The 23,076-nt window shown below is 46.5% G+C and overlaps 3 protein-coding genes across 3 annotated transcripts; all 3 read left to right on the forward strand.

Moving 5' to 3' along the window:
- Positions 1-3,416: 3,416 nt before the first annotated feature.
- H257_14784 (hypothetical protein) lies at positions 3,417-3,641 on the forward strand (the record flags this gene model as incomplete). The annotated part of the gene is made up of 1 exon (XM_009842670.1): positions 3,417-3,641. The coding sequence occupies one exon, from the start codon at positions 3,417-3,419 to the stop codon at positions 3,639-3,641; it is 225 nt and encodes a 74-aa protein (XP_009840972.1).
- Positions 3,642-14,067: 10,426 nt separating this feature from the next.
- H257_14785 (hypothetical protein) lies at positions 14,068-14,718 on the forward strand (the record flags this gene model as incomplete). The annotated part of the gene is made up of 3 exons (XM_009842671.1): positions 14,068-14,130; positions 14,278-14,391; positions 14,695-14,718. 3 exons carry the CDS (start codon positions 14,068-14,070, stop codon positions 14,716-14,718), a joined length of 201 nt encoding a protein of 66 aa, XP_009840973.1.
- A 3,872-nt stretch (positions 14,719-18,590) lies between these two features.
- Positions 18,591-19,676, forward strand: H257_14786 (hypothetical protein; the record flags this gene model as incomplete). Its single annotated transcript, XM_009842672.1, has 1 exon — positions 18,591-19,676. The coding sequence occupies one exon, from the start codon at positions 18,591-18,593 to the stop codon at positions 19,674-19,676; it is 1,086 nt and encodes a 361-aa protein (XP_009840974.1).
- Positions 19,677-23,076: the final 3,400 nt, after the last annotated feature.

A 23,076-nucleotide genomic window follows, 5' to 3' on the forward strand; every position in this document is an offset into this window, starting at 1 on the left:
TTAAGTACTTGTGGGATGTGCTCAGCAAGCATGACATCTGGCGAATCAAGTTCGACGGGTCAGACCCACCGGCGAAGGTGAAGCCGTTGAAGGTGACCCCGAAGGATGGGTGTGTTCCTTACCGATGCAAAGGAAGGAAGCACAACCTCCTGGAGGAGAGGTTCCTCAAGTTGTTTGCACAAGAACTGCTCGATGCGGGCGTGATCAAGAACAACCAGCAAAGTGCATGGTGCAGCCCGGTGAACCCAGTCCTCAAACCAGATGGGCGCAAGTCATTGAAGTCGGCCGACAAATGGAGCGACGATGACGTGCTCAAGAACTATCGGCTAACCAACTACTACCGAGTTGTGAACTCGCTAACCGAGCCGAAGGCAGGGACGATGCCGTTCCAGGTTACCATCCTCCAGAACCTACGAGTCAAGAAAGCGATGGGAGTGTTTGACCTTTTCAAGTGCTTTTGGCAGTTCCCACTGCACCCGGACAGCTGGGACATGTTGTCGTTCATGCTGAACGGATGTGTGTACACCCCAGACCGAGTGATGCAAGGCCATGTGGACAGTGCCCTCTACGTGCAAATAACGAACGAGGAGTGCTACAAAGACCTGCTCTACAAGAACATGCTGATCTGGATTGACGACATCTTTGTGCACGCCGACACAGTGGAAGCGTACGTGGATGCCATTGAGTCGTTCTTCGATCGAGTGGCCCAGTACGGGTTCAAGCTGAGTCCATCCAAGACCAAGCTGTTCACGGACCAAGTCAAGTGGTGCGGACGCATCATGAGTGGTGATGGCGTCAAGCAAGACCCTGAACGCATAGAACATCTGTGTGCGATCCCCTACCCTACGAATGAAGGAGAATTGCAGCAGTTTGTGTGCGCTGTGAACTGGCTGCGGGACTCGATGACAGAGTACGCACAGACCGTCGTCCCACTGCAGCAGTGTCTGACGAAGGCCCTCGAAGGCAGGGGCAAGAAGAAGTGGATCGCGTCTGGTGTTCAGGTGGACTAACCGATGGCGAGAAGGTAGCGTTTGACGCCGTGAAGTCCAAGCTACGATCATCGGTGGAACTGTCTCACCTGCGTGATGACGCCACGATGTGTCTGTTTACGGATGCGAGCGATCATGGATGGTCGTTGTGGTAACTCAAGTGGTGGCATTCGATGATGACAGCCCAAGAACAACGTCATGAACTGCTCTTATGTCAGTCGGGGATGTTTGCGGGCGCCCAAAAGGCGTGGTAATTCATCGAAAAGGAGGCCTACCCTATTGCGCGTGCGTGCGAGAAGCTCAATTATATGCTTATGCGGCCGACGGGGTTCAAGATGTACTGTGACCACAAGAACCTCTTCCATGTCTTTGCCCCGGACGAAGAATGGAAGGCGCACACACGCGGCAAACTTATGCGATGGGCTGCCATTATTGGCGGCTATCGTTATGAAATTATACACATCGACGGCATCCACAATCTATGGGTGGATATGATGAGTCGTTGGGGTCAGCCGACACCAAGTCTGGCGACCAGGCGGGTCAAAATACGTCGGGGCCATGGCTGGTCAAAGAAAGTCAAAACACGCAAGTTCCCCCACCGGCACAACCAAAACTGCGGCCGATGGACAAGGACTTTGTGTGGCCATGTGTGGTGGACATCCGTCACGCACAAGACCAGCATGGCGCAACCAAACCAAAGCGAGCTACTGTGGTGGAAGGACTGTGGCAAGTGGACGAGCGGCTATGGATACCGAGTGCGGCGAATGACCTGATCCAACGGATCATGGTCGTTGCCCACTGCGGCAGCACCGGGCACCGAGGACATGCAGCGCTGGTGGCTACTATCCGCCGCCTGTTCTATGTCGACCACTTGGCCGACAGGGCCAGTGAATTCCTCCGTGGCTGCTTGTTGTGCCCTCATGTAAAAGGGGGAAGGGTGGTCCATCGACCGTATGCTCCGAGATGGCACGCGAAAGAGCGCAACGAAGGAATCCACTTCGACTACCTCTACATGGGCGAAGCGTTCAGCGGCGCTAAGTATGTGCTGGTACTCAAAGACGACCTTACCCACTACTGCGAACTCATTGCATGCGACGGACCCACGAGCCAAGTATGTGTGGATACCCTGGTGGACTGGACGAAGCGATTCGGAATGCCATGAGTCTGGGTCAGGGACCAAGGAACCCATTTCAAAAACGTGGTCATAAAGGCGCTAGCCCACAAGTTCAAGGTCCATCATGACCTAACCTTGGCCTACTGCCCCTGGCGCAATGGAACGGTTGAGCCAATGAACCGCGACATCCTTCAAGTGATGCGGGTCATGCTACGAGAATACCAGCTAGCCGAACAGGAATGGGACTACCTATTGCCAGTGGTCCAAGCCAACCTCAACCAAACACCGGCAGCATCACTGGCGAGCAAGTCGCCGATGGAGTTGTTCACGGCTTTGAACCCGGCGACTCCCCTGGATGTCGTCGTGGTGGGCATGAACAAGGAACTCCGAGAGAGCACTGGACGGTCGAGGACATCCCCAAAAACCTGGACAAGCTGCGTGCTAACCTGCATATAATGCACAAAGAAGTCCTAGACAAGAATGCGATGCGCGCGGTGAAAGCGACGAAAGCGACCGGGAAATATGAACAATGCAACGTCAGCGAAGGCGAATATGTGCTCTGGTCCCGTGTCGACGAACACGTTATCACCCCAAGTTGCTCGTAACCTGGACGGGCCCCTACCGAGTCAAGGAAGTGGGCGAATTTTCCGTCGTTTTGGAGCACTTGGTGACCCACGAACTGCGGGAAGCGCACGCATCAAGAGTCAAGCTCTACGCCGAAGACAGCTTTGAAGTGACCAAAGAAATCCTCGAACACGTTTCCGAGCAAGGGATCATGCTGAAGGTCAAGCCCATCGCGGGACACAAGTTTGTCCCGGATGTGAAAGACTTCATGCTGTAAGTGATTTGGGAAGGTTTTGAAGATATCGAGTCCTCATGGGAACCGCTGCAGAAGCTCATGCATAAATGCCCAGCCGCGGTGAAGAACTATGTTGAAGGCGTGAAGACAGCGAACGAAGGCGATGCATTGCGCAAGGCGATGAAGCGAGCTAAGGCGAAGAATTAGCGAGGCCCAAGTGTGTCCTGAGGGACATGGCTTGGGGTGTGTGTTGTGGTGGGCGACTTAACCCAAGTCCCGCCATGACACAGGTGGTCCTCAACCGAGGCCACCGGGTGCCGACCCTTGGCGAACCGACACGAAAAGGCGTAGTATTACTAGGAGTACTAGGACGTAGAAAACAGAACACCTGTCCCAGCCAACTGCCAGAATCTCACTTTTGGTTCTGCAACGTCATGCTAACCTCAAGTCAATCAAGTGTGTGGTTTGCAGGGAGTCGGCACTCCCCCATTTTGTTGTTTGTGTTGGCACTGGCATGGGAAACAACACAGTACTCTTCGTATGGGGTGTTCCCAGATTACGTGAGTTCAAAAAGCCCACCCTGAATATTGAAATTGTCGGCGATTACTTGATCGCGGAAGCGTCGACCATCCAGACGCGTGGCCTCGAAGTGTACAAAGGCATCAACCAATTCGCCAAAGAGACCACCGTATTCAACGGTGGAGAGATCACCCCCAACAAGCCGTCGTGTGGCGATTAGGAGCCAAAAGCTAGACTTCAAAGTCAAATTGTATTGTGTCAATGGTACTACCTATGGTTCGTGGTTTTCAACTTCCAGTACAGTGTAGCACGGAGACGTTACGTCGCGAAAGTTCTCTGTACTTGTAGGCAACGTAGAAATGACATCATAAAACAAACCAGCGCTTGAAAGAATGATGCGTCCACATGAAATTCGCCTTATAGTATGTGATGACATGCGACCACTTATTTATAAGACGGATTTCTACTTTAGATACTACCTAATTCTAGTGAATCCTTCTGCATGACGACTCTTGTGGATGTCATGGTTTCATTGTATGCATTCCTCTCGTGCATGAAGATCGACAGAGTAGAAAGGACCGATTAACTGTAAAGAACAGAAGTTGTATATGGCTTGGACCCCTGAAGGCCGACGACCTTGCCTTTGAGCCCATGACTATGTACAAACTTCCAAAATTCCCAATTGAAAAAGCACCTTCTCCTTGTGAAAGTTACCGGAATATTTTACTTGGATATTGATTGACATTTGCAAAATCACCCTATTAACATACAATTAATTACCTCATTAAAATAGTCCCATACTTCATTCTCAGAAAACACTGTAATTTGAGGCCTATTCCCTCTGTCAAGTTGCATTCTGCCAACCATGTGTCTCCTATCTTTCACTCACGTCTGCTCTAGTCTATCCATCTCAGTCTCCTACCCATCATGGACGCATAGAACACTCATAAAACGGTCGGTGACCCCTCAAGATCTGGCCCATCACAACCCACCACGTTGTACAGTACATCTAGCCAATCACATCTCATCATGTCCCCAAATATTCTGGAGTATAGACCAGTAGTTAAGCCGGCTTTCCCACGTCTAATTTCACTTTTGGTTTTACCGCCTCCTACACCTGTGATCTGTTCCGTTGATTCACAACTCCGGAGCACCTGCGCCACTGCTTCTTTCTTCTCTGCCATCCGTCTGCTCGTTCAGTCTCTTCACTCCCTCGAAAGGTATTGCTACGTACTGAGTACGTACTGCGTAGTAGCTTTTTTGCACGAAAGCAGCAAATAATCCGCATAACATGCTCGTACGGTTATGGTGACTCGGCTCATTGAAGCATGGAACAATGACGACAACGACATAACAACAAATTGGGTCCTACTCTCAAGTAATCCAATCGTACATAGCGATCGATACTGACTAGACTTCATGTTGAAAAGGACGAAGCTGCGAATTTCAAGCTGTATGGAGGGTCAACTTGCCCACTTATTGACCTCGAAAGGTATAAAAAATGCTCACAAGACATGTCACTCAACCCCAATGTTGTTTTGACCCGAAATACTGTTTCAATGAGGGAATTATTACATCCGGATACACCTTTTTGCCTGTAGACCTGAAACCTGTGACTTCGTCCTACCTCCGGTGAGTACATTCGATGCTAAATCTCCGGGGCTAACTGCATCGCTAGTGGAGGACTCCCAAAACCAACACACATGGCTTGCACATCGCAAATTGTGTCCGGATAAAGTGTGCATTTTAATTGCCATGAAAGTGAGGTTGCCAGAAACACTGAGAAAGGCGCCACCAAAACTAACGCAAATTCCATTTTTTTGGCAAATTCTATTGGGTGAAATTGAACGAATATTAGTGCACGATTGGAATAATCAACAAATGGTAAGCTCACGGGATCCAAAGTCATTCACAGGGACGTCTTGAGTTGAAGCGCTTCCACTTGCCCGGGTTATTGATGTCGCCATAGATTTGGTCGATGAACACGGTCAGGTCTTGGTCGGTTTCCCAGTTCCTGGCAATTGCATCCGGCAGGCGGATCGCCGTAGATGTCTTGTTCTGGACACGTTTCGTTCACAATGCTAACCAACGACTTGGCCCATTCCTCGATAATTGCGTCGTCTGATCCACCACGCAGTTGCATGTTCTTTGTCAGCTTGACATTTTTCACGTGGTTCCAGATGCTGCTGCGTCTGAAAAAGGCCTCCACAGTGGCCGATGGTGTGCCGCGTGGTATGATTGACAGGATTTGCTTGAAATCGCCCGAGAAAACAGCAACCTTGCCGCCAAACAGAGCTGTGGGGTTGTCCATGATGTCGAGAAAGGAACAGTCGACGGCCTCCAAGGCATGCTTGTGGATCATTGAGACCTTGTCCCATACAAATGAGCTTGGTGTCTCGAATGATCTTGGTCCAATGACGACTGCTTCGGAATGTGGCATAGGAACTTGTCGTTGAGGTTGGTGACGGGGATTTTGAATCGCGAATGTGCCGTTGTGCCGCCCATAAGCAGCAAAGCGCCCAGCCTAGACGATACCACAGCAAGCGCGATGTCCCCTTTGTCACGCAGTTTTGCCGACACGACTTGAGAGACGTACGACTTTCCAGAGCCTCCTTCGCCTGATGCGTGCTCGAATATTTGAGCCAAAACGGTGGCCACCAAGGACCTGTGCTCGTCAGTCATGGTCGCAGCAGTGGCCAACACGTCGTCGAGGACTGCACGCGTGTACGACGTTTCAATTACATAAAGCCCACTTCTTGGATCTTTTATTAGTTGACGTTCGCCCAAGTCTCGGAATACGTCGAATTCGTGGAGTTGAGGTAACGACGGGTAGTCCAAAAGGCTCATCCGATGGTGTTGGAAGCAGTTGTCGATGCTCTTGAGTGTATAGAACATCGCTTGCCAAGCATCATGTCTTTACTGAGCGGCCCTGGAAGTGCTTCGTTGCAGCGGTGCAGGTCCCAAAGCCGTTTGTCCATGAAATCTGTTTTGAATTGGTCAAACAGAGCTCGCGTGTTCGCTGGCAGGTAATGCACCAAGACGTTGACAAATAGTTCGTGCAGCTGTAATGCAGTCCAACCTAACTTGTCGAATACATACCACATACTCTTCATCGTTTTCCAACAGGCCCATGGACAGTGCAGCTTCTTCGTACGTTGGATACAGAGTTCCGTGAACTGTGCGCAGATCTTCGAAGGAAGTTGGTCCATACTGATTACAAAGCAGGGTTGGAATGTGCCACCCACGCACTCGGGGAATTGCTCCCGGATGGATGACCAATATACCGTTCTATTGTTCCCACCATGAGACTTCACTCGAACATGCTTGTTCTCGCTTAGAGCATACTACGGTAGTAGTCTTTAACGTAGTCCACGAAGGCTTTGTCTGAGTGAAATTCCATTCCAAGAGCAAGGCTCATGGTGGCGCTGTTTAATTGAAAGTGAATACTTGATATGGAATAACTGAGAGATTATGTGGCAATCAATCTTGCTTCAACAATTTGTGGTTTTGTCCAAAGATTGGATTTACAAGGTAATATTTGAAAAGTGCGATAATCTTTGTTAAGTGCGCTCACATTTTAGCGAAGGTTTGCTGATATACTCACTATTGTCGATTACTCGATTCGGAGTTCTCTATGGCGGTTTGAATACAAGATGCCAGCATGCCTGACGATCGACGCATTGGCGCGCTTTAAACCTCCGATGAATACTATCTAAATGGTTGGAGTTTATATTGGATACCACAGGTTATTCTCGCGCCAGAGAGTGACGCCAGAGAGTGACTCTGATTCTATTCCAAGCAGGGTGTCGACAATGTTATCTTCTGGAGATGTCCGACTGATGCAAGCGTCCGACTCGTATTAAACTAGACGGTTTACTAATAGTAGGTTGTACGTGCCAGAGTTTATCTATGATAGACATTCGCGTTTGGTTCAGATAATTCACACCGTTGAATTGTCCCTCTACAGCATTCGAACTGTGAATCAGCGCTGGACAGTTAACCAAATATATGATATTGAATACAGTATGCTGGATTACATTGACCTCTATTTTCATCGTGATTAAACTACGCAAAATTATCTTGACAGTGATTTTTGCTTTGATTAAACTATGCAGGCAATTAATCTCGTGGGGTTATTACAGTGAACTGGGAAAGAACTCGACACAGCACTCCAATAAAAATATGCAATTCACATGACATATGCAAAAAAGCACACAATAACTTGATTGGATAACGTTAAGAGACTTGAATTCAAATTAAGGTCTGTGATTGGTCCGCCTTGGAAAAACCCAAAAGTTCGAAATTTGGAATTCCTGTAATGCCTGTGCCGCTTCTTCCCAGCGAGTCCAAAGGCGGTACAAGCACGACATGCGCATCAGTCTACTCACTGCTTGTGGGAATACAAATCTCTCAGATAAGTCTAATTCTGCAATAGAAGGTATTCCACGCTCAACTTGGTTGACATGGTTGAATAAGTAGGACACGTACCTCATCACTGAACACAACAAACGGTGCTTGCCGCTTGGTGGTCAAGCGACACCTGTCGCCATGCAATTCGCCAACGACTTGTTGGCCTTCATGAAGGCCGAACGAGCCGACAGCCACCTCTTGACCACTGCTCATATGGCCATCAGCAATCGTGGGTGGAGACGTACCTCCAACGCATATCCGCCAGTGGAACCGGGTACGATGGATTGTTAGGTCTGTGTTATTCCAAGCTATGGACGGACGTGCAGATGAGTGTCTTTACAGCGACCTTCTGGGCGAAGCACGTCGAAACATTGTCAATGTTTACGAAACGGCAAAGTACTATGACACCTCAATGTACGTGGTGGAAATTGGCGAGGACGCGAAAGTATATTCGACCGAGAAGCTAGCCGACCGCCTCAGAGCCGTTCTTGCGTGCATCTGCTCCGATGGTATTATGGTGCGGTGCTGCATGCGGCTGACATGTTACGTGGGAACGAAGCTGACAATTCTGTTAATTCTACGTGGCCAACCCAATGGACCGAAGCAACGTATCCTACTGGGCACGTATTCGCGGTTCAAGAAACAGCATGGATGGGCAAGAGTTATTGAGAGCTGTCGAAGTATGAGCTGGTTGGCCCATCAGTCATGCTGGTCGAAAACCTCACTGCTCACGTCACGGCGCACTGTCGACGAAGAGTTGTATGGTTTCCTGAAGCCGCTGCTGCCAAGCACAACAAATGTGTGCCAACCTCTTGACGTTGGCATGATGGTGCCACTGAATGCCAACTTCGTGCATTGTGGCTACAGGACAAGCCGCGACAAAGAAGATAATGAAGGTGATTCAACATACGATCAAGACATAGGAAAGTTTGAGTGAGTCTGCGGCGAAAAGGTCATTCTAGAAAGCACTACTACGCGTCCCCCTCTGGTGTAGTGAGACAGCCCTGCAGGGCCAATTTTTATTTGAATATACTTTTATTTGCGTTTATTGGCCGAACGGTGAGGATTTAATGACTGTTGCATTTGACTCATGTGAGGTTTGGCTACCTGTTGGTGAATTTTTTGTTTTGTTTAAATATTTGTTATCGTGATGGTTTGTTTTGGAGTCCTGCGGACTTACAGTTATTCGTGGAATTTAAATATTTTTGTGATGCTGTGGCGAATCACATCAGTTGAAATTTTCGCGTATTATCAGACCAGGGTTGTATGAAAAATAATATTCTAACGTGGGGCACGAGTCATCAGCATCGCTATTTGCTTACTTTTTTCATCGATTTCTCGTTGACTACAATTACAACACATATTGAGGTGATACATATAAAATAACCGCAAGATTCAGCTCATGAATTGAGGTTCAAAGGATATCAATTTAAATAGTAAACACGTGTAGTACGGATTTTCAAAAGTAGTGTTTTTCGAAGGGTACCAGTCATCGGCCCACATTTTAGACTTGTGTAATGTATTGAATCCTCCAAACTCTAGTTCGTTGGATGCTGTCATCATATTAGCTATCAAAGTAATATGTGTTTAGAATGGGTATTAATTGCTACAGTAACGATTTCTGTATGGTCAACACAAAATTGACTGGTCCAACCTATGCTCTCTCAGGGGCACTAATTCTTGAAGGACTACATTTTGACCAATAAGAGATGTTCGGGCATTTCTATTGACTTACAACAGTGCCGATGACTGGTGTCTTAGCCGATGACTGGTGCCCTACGTTAACTGGTCTCGATGGGTGGCTTACAAACACTTATATATTGTTGTGTGTAACTGTGTCTAGCTTTTCCACTTCACTGTAATAGCGTAAACCCTACCAGTATAAAACGTAGAACCTGTACTATTCGTCGAATTCCAGTTCTGACTTGCATGTACTGTATCATCAATGTTGTACTACGTAGTAAGTAGTATTAGTCAAATGCCCACTCACTCAGGGAATTTGGTACTAAGGTGGCCGACTATTGATGTGCCGATTTTCCCGAATTTTGTTTCTTGATTATTTCCATCAGTTTTTCTGTTATACCTACGATACATACATTGTTGGAAATGTTATTTCAAGCACTTTTACCAACTCCCAAAAATGATAGATTTAGACAGTTTCAAGCTGACAAAATAAATTTCGCAAACATGTCACTTTACACTATCGACCATTCATGTGCCGATATTTATACTTGAAGTTAGTATCGAAATCAAGATCGGTGATATTTCTTCGACGAAGAGCAAAACATTATATGAGAAAGGTTTATTACATTGCGAAAGGTATACTTTATTGAGGGTTTGTACTGTTGTTCCAAAGCAGTGAGTTATATTCATCAATGCGACAACTAGGGCGTGTACGACTTCATACCTGGAAGCGACAAAATACTACGTAGTAGAACGTTTGACAAGAGTCTCAATCTCATTACGTGACTTCATTACACCAACTAACTCGAGTACGACAACGTTATTGTTAGACTATCAAAGTGATTTGCAAAATGTACTTGTGTACAGTCAGAACACCCTGTTCTGTCATGAACATCACCACTGCCCTGAAGCCTCAGGTAGCAGCATTGGCTGCAGCTAGTAGGAGATTTGTGTGCCTTTTAGAGGCTTTTCCTCAGATAGTAGATAGCCAGCCATATCCACGGTACATCATTAGGATGCAGTGTCCTGATTGGCTAGCCATTAGCTAGTCCGTCGAGCCTTTAGAGGCAGTTGTTCTCACTGGTAGCTAAGCTAAATCACTTTCCGTTTCACCCGCGACCACTCAGGCTACGCAATGCTGGCGTCGAAGCCAAGTGGTCCATAAAGGGCCTGACGCGTGCATTTCGCGTCCTCGATGGCGACACCAAGAAATTGCGTCGGCACATCGACGACGCAGTCCTTCTGAACCACCATTCCCGCCACCAGTCCTTGATGACGTAGCGCCCAAGCTCATCGATCCCATCATGAAATACCTGGCCGAACGATGTTCGGCCAAAACCGCGCTAGAGCAACTCGTCAAATCCAACACGCGGATGTCGAACGATCCATCACGTTGGTCTACGGGTCGCTGCAGAAGGCAGTGCGCATCGACCACCGCGGCCGCAAAGGTCAATGCGCTCACTGCATCATCGAGTGGCTCCGCGGCAAGTTCTGCAGCGAAGAGCAGAAGTTTGCGTCCGCCGTGTGCGTCTACACCAAGTTCTACGCTTTAATTTCGAACGATATTGCTCGCTTAACGGCAGCGTGGCCACTTTCAACAAGCTTCGAAAGGCCGTCGATAAACGCGAGAGCACAGCGACAGCCACCTCGCATCGGTGTTGCTATCTGCTCTGCCTGACTGCATTGCACACGATATGCAAGTATGGCGCGTTGCTCGACCGAGCATCACATACACCCAGCTGCGTGAACTCTTGCTGCAGCACTGGCACGAGTTGACCTAGAACTACCCTGATTTTTGGGTCCAAACCGACAGCTCGTTGCCATTCTGGTTCATGGTTCGGGCCAAGCGTCCGAAACGACTCGATCGAGCACTTTACGCCTCTCGAGCTATGATGTCTATGGTCAAACGACCGGCCTCAGTCCATGGCGCTCGCAGCGCGACATACCGCGCGAAGATCGCGGCTATTGTGACTACTGCGCACATGCAGGTCACCGCACGATAGATTGCACGAAGCTTTCTCGTGCATTCCGCCAAAATGCGGTGCGACACAATTTTGTCTTTCCACCGGGATGGGTGGCGATCCCGTCAGTGCAACTCACACCGCACGGTGGTGATCGACGAAACCAACACGGTCAGGGTAGTGGATGTTCTCACCCCGACAAATGACCCACCAATCGCCCACGCGGCGGTCGTGGAAGCGGTCGTGGCGGTCGATCCGCCTATCACCAAGTTGATGTTGGTGCGTTGCTCAACGCACTCCAAAAAGGCCTAGCCCACGGCGGTCAATACCGAAGCGGCTACGCCCACGTCGACCGCTCCAACGTGGTTACGATCACGGCGGTTCTACCAACCGCGGCTACGCCCAAGGCGGCTACCAAAGAGTCGCGTCTTCGGACCGACGCGATCAACGTGACCAAGGTCGGTTTCGCCACCACGGCGATCGCAGCCACTCGCGCGATCGGCCTGATGATTTCTTCAATGATGATTATCATTGTTTGGCTCCTCCAGAGATGTACCTAGTCCAAAATGACCGGCGAAGCCGCAGTCGCGGCACCCACCAAGGTGGCCCCAGTGAAAATACCGGAGGAACGACCATCGTAGTTATAGCGTAAATCGCAGCGACGCTTCTCGTCAACATGACCACAATCGTTATTTCAGTCTTCATGAACAGGCACATTTGCCCAAATTTACGACATCTCGTGACAACAAATCGGCATCAAATGCCTCGATTATATACACCTAGATTAAATGAAATTCAATCGGCATCCTTGCTTAGATTAACGACACCTCTTGAACAGCAAATACATGTCTCGTTTTCGATACTACAACAGTCCACCAACATTGAATCGTAGTTGCGCCACCCCTTTCGCATTTCAAAGTCCTTCCCCATAACTGCATTGAATCCTAGACTATAGTTTGAGGGGGGCAAACATGTATTCATCGCGCAATTACACAGCAAATCAACCTACAGACCTCACATCATTCATTGTATCCTATCATCATTTAAGCTGGCAGTTTTCAAGTCAAAATATTGTAATTAATAGCATCATCCCCCAAAGATAACAAGGTTTCGAAGTTTCGATATCCATGAGAATTTATATCGTGACTATTACACTAGCGTAATGCGCAACATGCTACGGAGATCACTTGTAACTTCCTCAACCACAATCACCTAACACAAAGCACATCTTCCTACGCCAGGCCGACATTATGCCAAACATCACAAACTACTACGTAGTATATATATTATTTTACAAACTGAACATAGCCCAAATCCCAACTACATATTTGTATAGTACATACATATAATAGCGATTTACTTGATTTGAGGGGCGAGCGGGGGGCTATGGAGTGACGTATTACCCAAATCAAGAGTTTCACAATCACTTCCACATTGATTGACTTGTACCCCATTGCTATGTACCTTGCACAGTGTTATCAAATCCGATTGTGCCCATCAAATATATATATATTCTATGTGACGATATTACCGGACCCCCGACAACCAACCGAAGTCTACGTGTAGCTCACTGAAAATTGAATACAAAAGTTGGAGGGGGCAAGTAGTGCTTGTGTAGATTGATGCTCCGAATTACTTCGAAATATAAGGAACATTTGTAGTTGCCGAAATATACTTTCGGCGTTTATCATTGCTACTACGCCTAGCGACATTAATTTCATTTCCCCGATAGGCTACTTACTCATAGCTGCTGCCGCCTTGTTTGGTGTAAGCTTACTTTTAATAGCATTTCCCCGATAGACTAATCATGGCTGCTGCTGCCTTTTGTGGTGTAAGGTTACATTAATTGAAGAGGTATTCCAAACCCAATTTATTACTCGGAGGACTTACCGCGAATTACTACCAGCAATGGTGCAGCTTACATAGAATACTGTTTAACGCTACATGAGTAGTAACGTTACCTCTCATTGATCAGCCGACTTCTTTTAAGCATACCTCGTTGAGTTACAACAATCTAACCCTCACATAATGCAAGCCATAGTTTTGTTGGAGCAACTGAACTACTGTAGCCGTGGAAATCACATGCTCAATCAAATTGCAAACTATGAATGTGCCACTTCATGAAAGTGATGTAAACTGTCACTACTTAACGTACCAGTGGGGATGCCCGGTCGCGGAATGGTCGCGGAATATTTCTGTCCATACAAGAGGCTGGTCGCGGAATATAGCTATGTTGATGAGATGAATGCAACAAGTACACGGGAGTGCCTACATGCTTATTCGGGCTACGCTGTGCCCTTATGTAAAGTTTAGCTAATGAGATGTGACTACACTAACGTTAGCTAGAAAATGTTAGCTACGCAGCTAGCTACAGTACAAAGTGTGCAGCTGCAATACTATCAGCCTGGACCTAGCCACAATAACTTACTACTAGTCCTAATACTTTTTTGCTTTTCACCGAATTTGCCCATGGTTTTATCGCACTAATCAATGGAGGACAAAATAAAACCACACGTTAAAGAAAACAGATGGAGAGTAAATATAGGTCGTTATTTACTGGACCATCTCACTCGCAAAGTGGACGATACCAACATGCAGCGCGAACGATTGACCATCGTGTTTCCGGAGCACTTTCGGTGCCACATCACTACCAAGGTAGGTAAACCCTCGGGCAAGAGTAGAACGAGCGTTGGTAAGCTGACCGAGCTCACCGTGGCCAGCGATACTACGTTTGGTGTTGTTTCTGCCCTGGTTGTCAACACCGTCTCGACTACCATCGCCGACTACCACGCTGACGCGTAGAACGCGAGGCTTCGGTGGGACCCGGAAGGTCCAAATGAAGTTTACGTAAAGGTTGCGGCCAACACAACGCAAGACAAGTACGTCAAACTCAAACTGCTAAACTACAACGATGTGGTACGGCAAGTTTGGGACGACGCAAGCAAGGTCCGCAATGCCCAAGCATCGTTCAATTATTGCCGCTGTTCATTTACGCCGGTAAAAATATCGAAATATATGAATTTGACAAAATTGTGTCCTTATTATTAAATTGGTGTAAATTATGAAATACGATGTAGAAAAGGATACCAGCACCGCGATTAGACGAGCAACTTCTGACAACCTCGTGACTGCGGCAACCCGCGTTGCGGAATACATTGAAGGCCAGAGCCTTCTTCTTGACTCTCTCTAAACCGACTATACAACCGTTGTGACGGCAAGATTGCCGCCGACCGCCCCCGCTGAAATTCCCTCAAATGCTACAATGCGGCAACTCGGTCATATTAATCTTAAGTCTTCAAGTCATGCCGACGAACGCCGGCGCGAAATCAATGCCCAGACGACGGAAACGTACCGTAGGGTTGGAGTTCGGTTTGGCACGATGGCCTGTGCCTCAGTGGATTGTTTTCTGTCCGTTGAAGATCTCCGCAGAATTCTAGGAATTCCTCCATTCGACCTGACGCCATCCTTTCGGGAACCAATAGTGAGGGAAGTAGTCGGACCAAGCGTGAACATTGAGGATATTGATCGCATTAATTTGTAGAAATGTCAAATAATTTGCATAAAAAATTCCAATGGTTTCAAACGAATTTAAATTATAAATGTTTCTTGGTCTAACGCTGAAGCAATGGCGATAAAAATTGTATCCTATCCGCTCATTTTTTTTTTTGTGCACTCTACAAACGCCACATCTAATACAGCACGGTGAAATGCCATGCAATACTTGTCTAGACTAAATCCCACCTCAATAGGATTTAGCTGGGGAGAATATGGCGAGAAAACAAATAGCAGTGAACCTCGGTGATGAACTGCATCTTCCAGCTCCTTGTACATGTGGATCATTGCGTTGTCGAAAATCAAAATTGAACGCGGCAGCGGCCAAGGATTCAAATACGGCAGAATCTTTTTGACCATGACGTTGTAAAACGTAGCACGATCAAATGTTCCTAAAAATTCCAATAAATATAAATTAAGCCATGGAACGACAAAAATATTATACCGTCCACATAATCCCACGCTAAAAATCCGGACGTTGTAAATGCCGCTAGTGCTGACACCCGCTGACCGCGAGAGAATGGTAATTCTACCATCTTTTTTTGTTGCGTTTCGACCAAGCGTACTTGCGAATCGAATCACGTCCGTCTTTGGAAGTCTCGTCGACAAAAACAAGCTGGTCGGGGTACGCGAAGTAAGGGCAGACTCTCGCGCTCGTCGTTCTAAGACTAATTACACACGAATATATACTGAAAATAGATTCGAAACTTTAATACCTTTTCGCGTCAAACCTAAGTCATGCATGAGTGCTCTACATATCGTTGCCGCATATACATTCTTGAGCGTCAGAAACTGGTGTCGCAGTGCGTATTCAAGCTCCTCGATGTAGAAGCATGGATGGACTGTGGCATATTCGTTCACCCAGGCGTTAACCTCAGTAGGCCAAGCGTAACTCCGTCGAGCGCTTCGTCAATTTAGTCACATTGCCCGTAGATGTAAACACCGTGTTGAATGTTGTTACGCTACGTCGTGAGAGTCCAAGTATGAAGCGAACGACGTCAACTTCAATGCCATAAACTTGGACAAGCACAACACATCTCCAACGCATGTCGATGCTGAGCATTTTAAAACAAGTTGAATAAGATAAACCATACACCGCAACCGATGTTTAGCCAATCAAAGCGTCACGATTAGTTATAATTCAACGCGAACCGTAAATGTACTTCATCTTGCATCCGTAAAATCACGGCGAGTGCCGTAATTTTAGGATGATTTTTTTATTAAAGCGTGGTTTTAGACCTGGATTATCCAAAAAAAGTGAAAAGCACAATACATACTAGTAGTACTTCGAAGTAGTTACCTTGCTCAATTTGTGGCGGGGATACAACAGAGTTGTATGCCTTCGTAACGGTGTTTAACGTTAAAATTATACTAATCGTACGTAGCAAGCAATTAGTCCCACCCACTTAGGGACATTTTTGGTCAATAACGTGACCGACAATTGATGTGCCGTTTGTTCATTGATCGGCCAACATGTCTCAATGTCTCTACCAATAGCATTGCCTTTCATATCTATTTGGACCAAACAAAACCTCATGTCAAATTGAACTTATGAAATAATACTTCATACTTCGAAGTACATGATTAGACCCTGTTCGAGCAACTTCACTGAACAATCACTGAACGTTTCAACACTGAACAACTTTATTCTGATTGGCTAACTTATCCGAAATCCGGGTGCGTTCCGTGTCGGAAGTGTTCACTGCACTTTCACCACGGGACTCGGAATCCCGTGTTGGTACCGGTATCAACAAGACTATACATTCAACAACTGGAGGCGTGATGATACTCGTAGCGAATTATCCAGCATGACAGGCTGGGTTTTTGATCGAGGAATGAGAAGAAGTCCGTAAGCTCGAGCGGGCGGTGGAGCAAGCGGGTTCAGGTGACGTGAAGTGAAGCACGGTATCTGAAGCTCCTTTCGATACGAAGTCGACGGTTTGTGTTCCTTCCCAGGGCTATGCAACCAGCGATCAAGGTACAGAGTTGCTTGGAAGTTATGTCAGCGTCCGTGGGATCTGATGTGCGACGTTGGAGTGAACATGGATACATCTTCCCCTCCCACCACTGGATGCAATTGTTTGGCAATTATATTTTCATACATATTTCATGTGATATTATTTGAAAGTATCATTATGTAAATTGCATAGTCCACATGAACGGCGAAGAATCGGCCGTTGGCTAATGCAATACAGTAGTACCAAATTCCCTGAGTGAGTGGTCCACTTCTACACTTCTACTGTACGTACAATTCCCTCATTAAAACAGTCCCACTGTTGCTTTGACCCGAAATACTGTTTCAATGAGATTTATAAGGAATTTTGTATGCTCAGGCCACCTCACCTCTTACTAGGGGTTAAGTGCATCTCTGTGGTTAGCGATAGCTAACCACTAGCGATGCAGTTAACCCCGGAGATTTAGCATCGTATGTACTCACCGGGGGTAGGACGGAGTCCCAGCTTACAGGGCTACGTACTGGCGAAAGGTGTATCCGGATGAAATAATTCCCTCATTGAAACAGTATTTCAGGTCAAAACAACAGTAGAACTGTTTAAATGAGGGAATTATTATCTACTGTAATACTAATAGTAGTCTGTTTTTCACGTTTAGTCGCAAGGCTATCATCGTTCAGTCTGTTTTTAACGTTTAGTCGCAAAGCAATCCTATTAATAGTACTATGTAGTACCTTGAAGTACATCATCAAGGCAAGTGTGCCACGAACTACCCACCTCCGAAATGGTAGTGGTTTCAAGAATATGAACGAATCAAATATTCATTGCTCGATGACCAAGTTGCTACCTCCAGTGTGATTGGCCATCCCACCATTTCCGAGCATGGCGTGATTTCCAACATTGCTTACGCACCGTATTCTTATTATACCATAGTCAGCTTCAGTTTACCGTAGCTCGTAAATCAAAAGTTGCCCCTGCTTTTGGCAATTGATAAAAAGTTTGACAGGACAATTGTATTATGTTGACCTTGAGCCATCGTTGATTATAAGTTCCTTACAAATATCAAGATGTCGGAAAAGACACGAATTTCTCACTTGAAGATTGTGTTTGAAAGGATGTTCAAATTTACACGTATAAATATTAGGAGTGCGCCGCATCCCGAAATCTCACAGTTCCAAGACACCAACGATGCACACATCAACGTTGTATTGAATAGAATTGGGCGGCTATTTGATGATTGTGAAATGGATGGAGTGAAGTTATTGGACGGAGTAAAGGGAATTGTTGAGATTGATTTTGTTGCCTCTCAAAAATGATTTCATCGAAAATTGCAGGTATTTTTTCTTGAGAGTTCTTGGTGTTAATTTTTGCTACCGTTACAAACGCATAAAGTTTAGAGAAATCCCACTTGACACTTATAAAATTTGAACACTTTTGATTTACGAACTACGGTAAACACTTTTTCAGCAACGTATGAAATAGACAATTCTGATGACGAATGGTACTATAACATTACATACACTTGTCTCCAAATGTGAATGCAATAGAAACCCACGATGCACCCCCCCACACGAGCCCCCCAAACCTTGCACTCATAGTTGAATTTGCTTCATGAAGACCATTGCCATTCTCGCGCTTGCCTCGTCCGCTGCAGCATATGCCGCGGGGGATGCCTTGGGACACGGCCCCGACAGAAAACTCATCTCCGACGCCCAAGTCCCGGCGGTCGAAGACGACGCGGACGTCAACCGCAAGTGCCACACGGCCAACGACGGTTACATCGAGACGTTGAAACCTGGCGAGTATGCGGCCAGCAAATTCTACAATTGTTTCCGCACGTCGGAGCAAATCTTCGAGTACGTGGATACATTGGTGGCGCAGAACCCAACTTTGTTGAAAAAAGAAGCGATTTCGACCACCGTCCAAGGCAAGACTATCTACGCGTACAAACTGACGACCGCCTGGACCAAGCCCCAGTCGTTGTACTTCCAAAGTCTGCTCCACGCCCGGGAATGGATCGCGGGGTCGTCGAACTTGTTTACGTTGTCTTCGATTCTGGACGACATTGCCAACAAGAAATACACGGCGGCGAACAGGTTTAACCTGTACTTTGTTCCGATCGTCAACATTGACGGGTACGACATCTCGTGGACGAACGGCAAGCGGTTGCAGCGCAAGAATGCCAACGAAGTCGACTTGAACCGCAACTGGCCAACTCCCTTCAAAAACTCCAAACCCGTACTCCCCTCCGCCCAAACTTACCCTGGCACGGGTCCGTTGAGCGAGCCGGAAACTAGGGGGATTAGACAGTGGCTCCATACCAAGAATTCTGAACTTGCCGGGTGGGTGGACGTGCATTCCGCCGGGGGGTTGATCTTGTACCCTTATGGCGACATTACGGAACCTATCGGGAACGGCGAAGACGAAAAGTTTCAACGGCTTGGCGGCAATGTTGCCGTCATAGCCGGTGCCAACTACAAGGCCCAAACGTCGGCTTCCTTGTACCCTGCATTCGGGGCGTTCGATGACTACACCTACCGCACCTACCAGAAGCCCGTGTTGACAATCGAAGTGGCTGGTTCGGGTTTTGTCGTCAACGCGTCGACCATCCGTACCCGCGGCGCGGAAATCTTCAAAGCGTTGAGTCAATTTGCCCAGGAAGTCGAGAGATTCGACGTCAACAATACAGTGTGTTAAAGCGGCTCTGTGGGCCAAATTCTCACCCACCATCTACTTACTACCAGCGTAGCAACCCTAAGTCCCTCTTCGTTGAATACAACTTTTTCAAAACCCCATCTCCAACCTTTCCCAGCCATCCGATATATCAACCACCATCCATTTATCCTCTCGAATACACACAACCCTCGCCATTAACAACGATCCTAAACAGCTGGACAGAACCACTTGTTCAACTCTCAAAACGAGTCGGCGTTCACGAACGGTGGATGGAGATTTACACTGTATCCAAATATTTCATCATTACAAAGGCCGTGTCTGGATGCCACCAAACGTGACATAATATCGCCGTTTTCAATAAAAAGTACCACAAGTCCGAGTCTGGATACCACAGAAAATATTATGTCAAATAATATTCTGACCGAGCATTCCCTTTTCAAATGGGAGGCGAGAAAATAATAGCAAAATATTTTGATGTGATCACTGGATACCATGATGGTATGGGAACTATTGCTGGAATATCATGTAGGTCAAAATTGGACAGTTACGGTTGAAACTTTTTATTTCCGAAAACTCTAGAAATTCGACGTATTTCTTTACAGTTAAGTCAGATTTGGTTGCCAAAGACACAAAAGCTGGAGTTAGAAAAACTGTCAAAATATTTCTAAGAAATTACACAAAGACGTGCTTTCTGACAGTTCTCGTGGCAGACAGAGTGGCCCGAATACATTAAATTAACAGTAAGCAGGGGTATTATTGTTATCAATAAATCATGACACAATATATACCGTACTACTTAGTGCACATTCGAAAAATGTTTCACATAAAATTGTCATTGCCACACTAGTAGGGCGAGAGATATTCTGATAAAATTGTCATTGCCACACTAGTAGGGCGAGAGATATTCTGAGTATGATGCACGTCACCTATAAACTACCAACTTTTCACAAAATTTTCTGACTTCTATTTCGTACTACGTAGTATTCATTACTCAAATTTTCAGCAAATTGAGACGTAGAATCAACAGATCTCAATGTGGTGAAGAAATTCTACGTCTCAGATTCAAATTTGGTGATGAATTGGTCCAGAAATAGATATTTAACCTAGTGGAATTTTACACGGGCGCGAGGATATTTGGCCGTAGGAGTGGCTGCTGAGACCTAGTGATAAAACGCATGAAATCAGTATTTAACGTTTATGGTTTTTGGGTTTAACTACATCAATTGTACGTTAAATAATAAAACCTCCACACTTCGATTTGGCCAGTTGGAAGTTTTTAGATGACGTGCATCATACCCAAACTTAGATATTATGCCTTGGTACATCTTGGGTCCATACTTGAGTCCTACCACTCATCCGACATGCTGGTGATATGCCCTGGCCGAGTTCTACCGCGTTTCACTGTCCTAGTATCTGGAGCAGCACTCCATCTATGAATTGTACCCATTCCCAAGTTTTTTCGCAAATTCCATTGGCACGGATACATCTGAATACAATTATCAAGATAAATTGTCCTTGGCCAAATGTTGTCTCCGTCCGTTTACACGTTCAAAAAAAGTTGCTGTCTGTTACCGTAAACTGTAATTTCATCATAGGAACAGATCAGAGGCACACAATCACTTGGCCTTATCCTGTGCGTCGATTCCATGCCATTCTATACTGGTACATAAAATACTCAACTGCGGCAACGTTATAGCGCCTCGCATGGGATTTGAAAAGTAGATAGTTTATCGAATGAGAGCACCATACCAATTGCGAATTGGAAGTGGGCCAGGAACAATCGTGGGTGCGTACAGTACTGGCCACCAGTTACTACTACGCCTTTTTGAAGTTGGACGAATGCCCGGTACCGGTATATTTGGTCGTGTGCCCGATATAATTGGCCGTGTGCCCAAGCAATTGCCCATGTGCCCGAAGAATTGTGTCGTGTGCCCGATGAAAATGGAAATCACGCAATAAAAAGTCAATTCAATATAGAAATGGTCGTCAAACGACACATGTAAAATCGTTGCTGTGACTTCACATACCAACGCCCATGTTGCCCATGGCCTCCGCGTGTCCATCGTGGGTGCGTGCCTTGAGGTAAATCGAAAATGAGCTCTGCGCGCGATAGATACAAATTTTGAAATATGGACGAAACGTTGACGTATAGGGGCAACAGTATACTTTATTCAAGTCAATCCATCGATTCCAGTGAATACTTATAAGTACGGAACATTGAAGTCGATATTTTTTACTTGAACAAAGTATACTGTTGCCCCTATACTTCAACGTTTCGTCCATACTTCAACTCCCTCCAAAATTTGAATCTGTGTGAATTGACTTTTTATTGCGTGATTTCCATTTTCACAATTCTTCAGGTACATGGGCAATTGCTTGGGCACACGGCCAATTATATCGGGCACATGACCAAATATACCGGGCACACGACATCCGGGTGCCAAATTAAACGGGTGCACGACCAAATATACCGGGCATTCGTCCAACTTAACTGCAAAATGGTGTAGTATACAACACCAATTATGACGCATTTCGTTCCAACTCTATGCCCCCTACGATGAAGCTTGGACACAACGATAACATGATATATTCCATGCTTCACCCTCTGCATTATTTCCCTCAATATACAAATCTACCGGTAGTCAATGATTGCGTCGGATATCAACGAATCCCCTATGTCACTTTCCATCACGTCCGACTTGCTTGGTTGATCAATCATCAGGAAAGACAATCCCACCATCGTTGCCCTCGAAAGGCAAAACTTCATTGGCAAATTGAGTCAACGCTTTGAAGATTTTGACGCGGGGGCGAGAAAATCGGAACCACCCACTTCAATGGTCAACACGGGCTTCTTGTACGTGCCGCTAGAGGTAGTCGTCGAATGCCTCGTGACGTTATGCAATTCCGAAGGAACTCGGCGGTTGGTCTGTGCACGCGCCACCGGTTGCGACGGCAATGATGGACTGCCAAAGCCTCCGCATACTATTTTTTTGCAGTGTTGTCGACCGAAGCTGTAACGACGTCACTCCAGTGGCGTCATAGGGTTATCGACCAATCAGAACAGACGTCACAGTTGACGTCAGTTTACGACCAAGCTCGAATGGCGTGCGGCGTGCTCGGCCATGGACACCAGAAGTTCCTTCTGCAGAGCGCACGTATGTATAGCATTAGATATAGTATAGTCACAGTAGTCATGCATGCAGATGTAGATAACGCCAATCAATCAGTTTACAATTTCCTCTGCGTTATCAACTCCCTACAGTTGGTAGCACTCACGGTTGACAACAAGGACTTACTTCCAGGGGCATAGCTCGTAGGTTGTAAGGTTACTCTATTAGCGACGTCATCTTGTCTAGTAAGATTGTGATACTCAAATTTAACTGACGTGAGAAGTTCGTGTGACCAAGCGCCCATGTGTTCT

This window comes from Aphanomyces astaci, assembly GCF_000520075.1.
Source record: "Aphanomyces astaci strain APO3 unplaced genomic scaffold supercont1.62, whole genome shotgun sequence".
NCBI lineage: Eukaryota > Oomycota > Saprolegniomycetes > Saprolegniales > Verrucalvaceae > Aphanomyces > Aphanomyces astaci.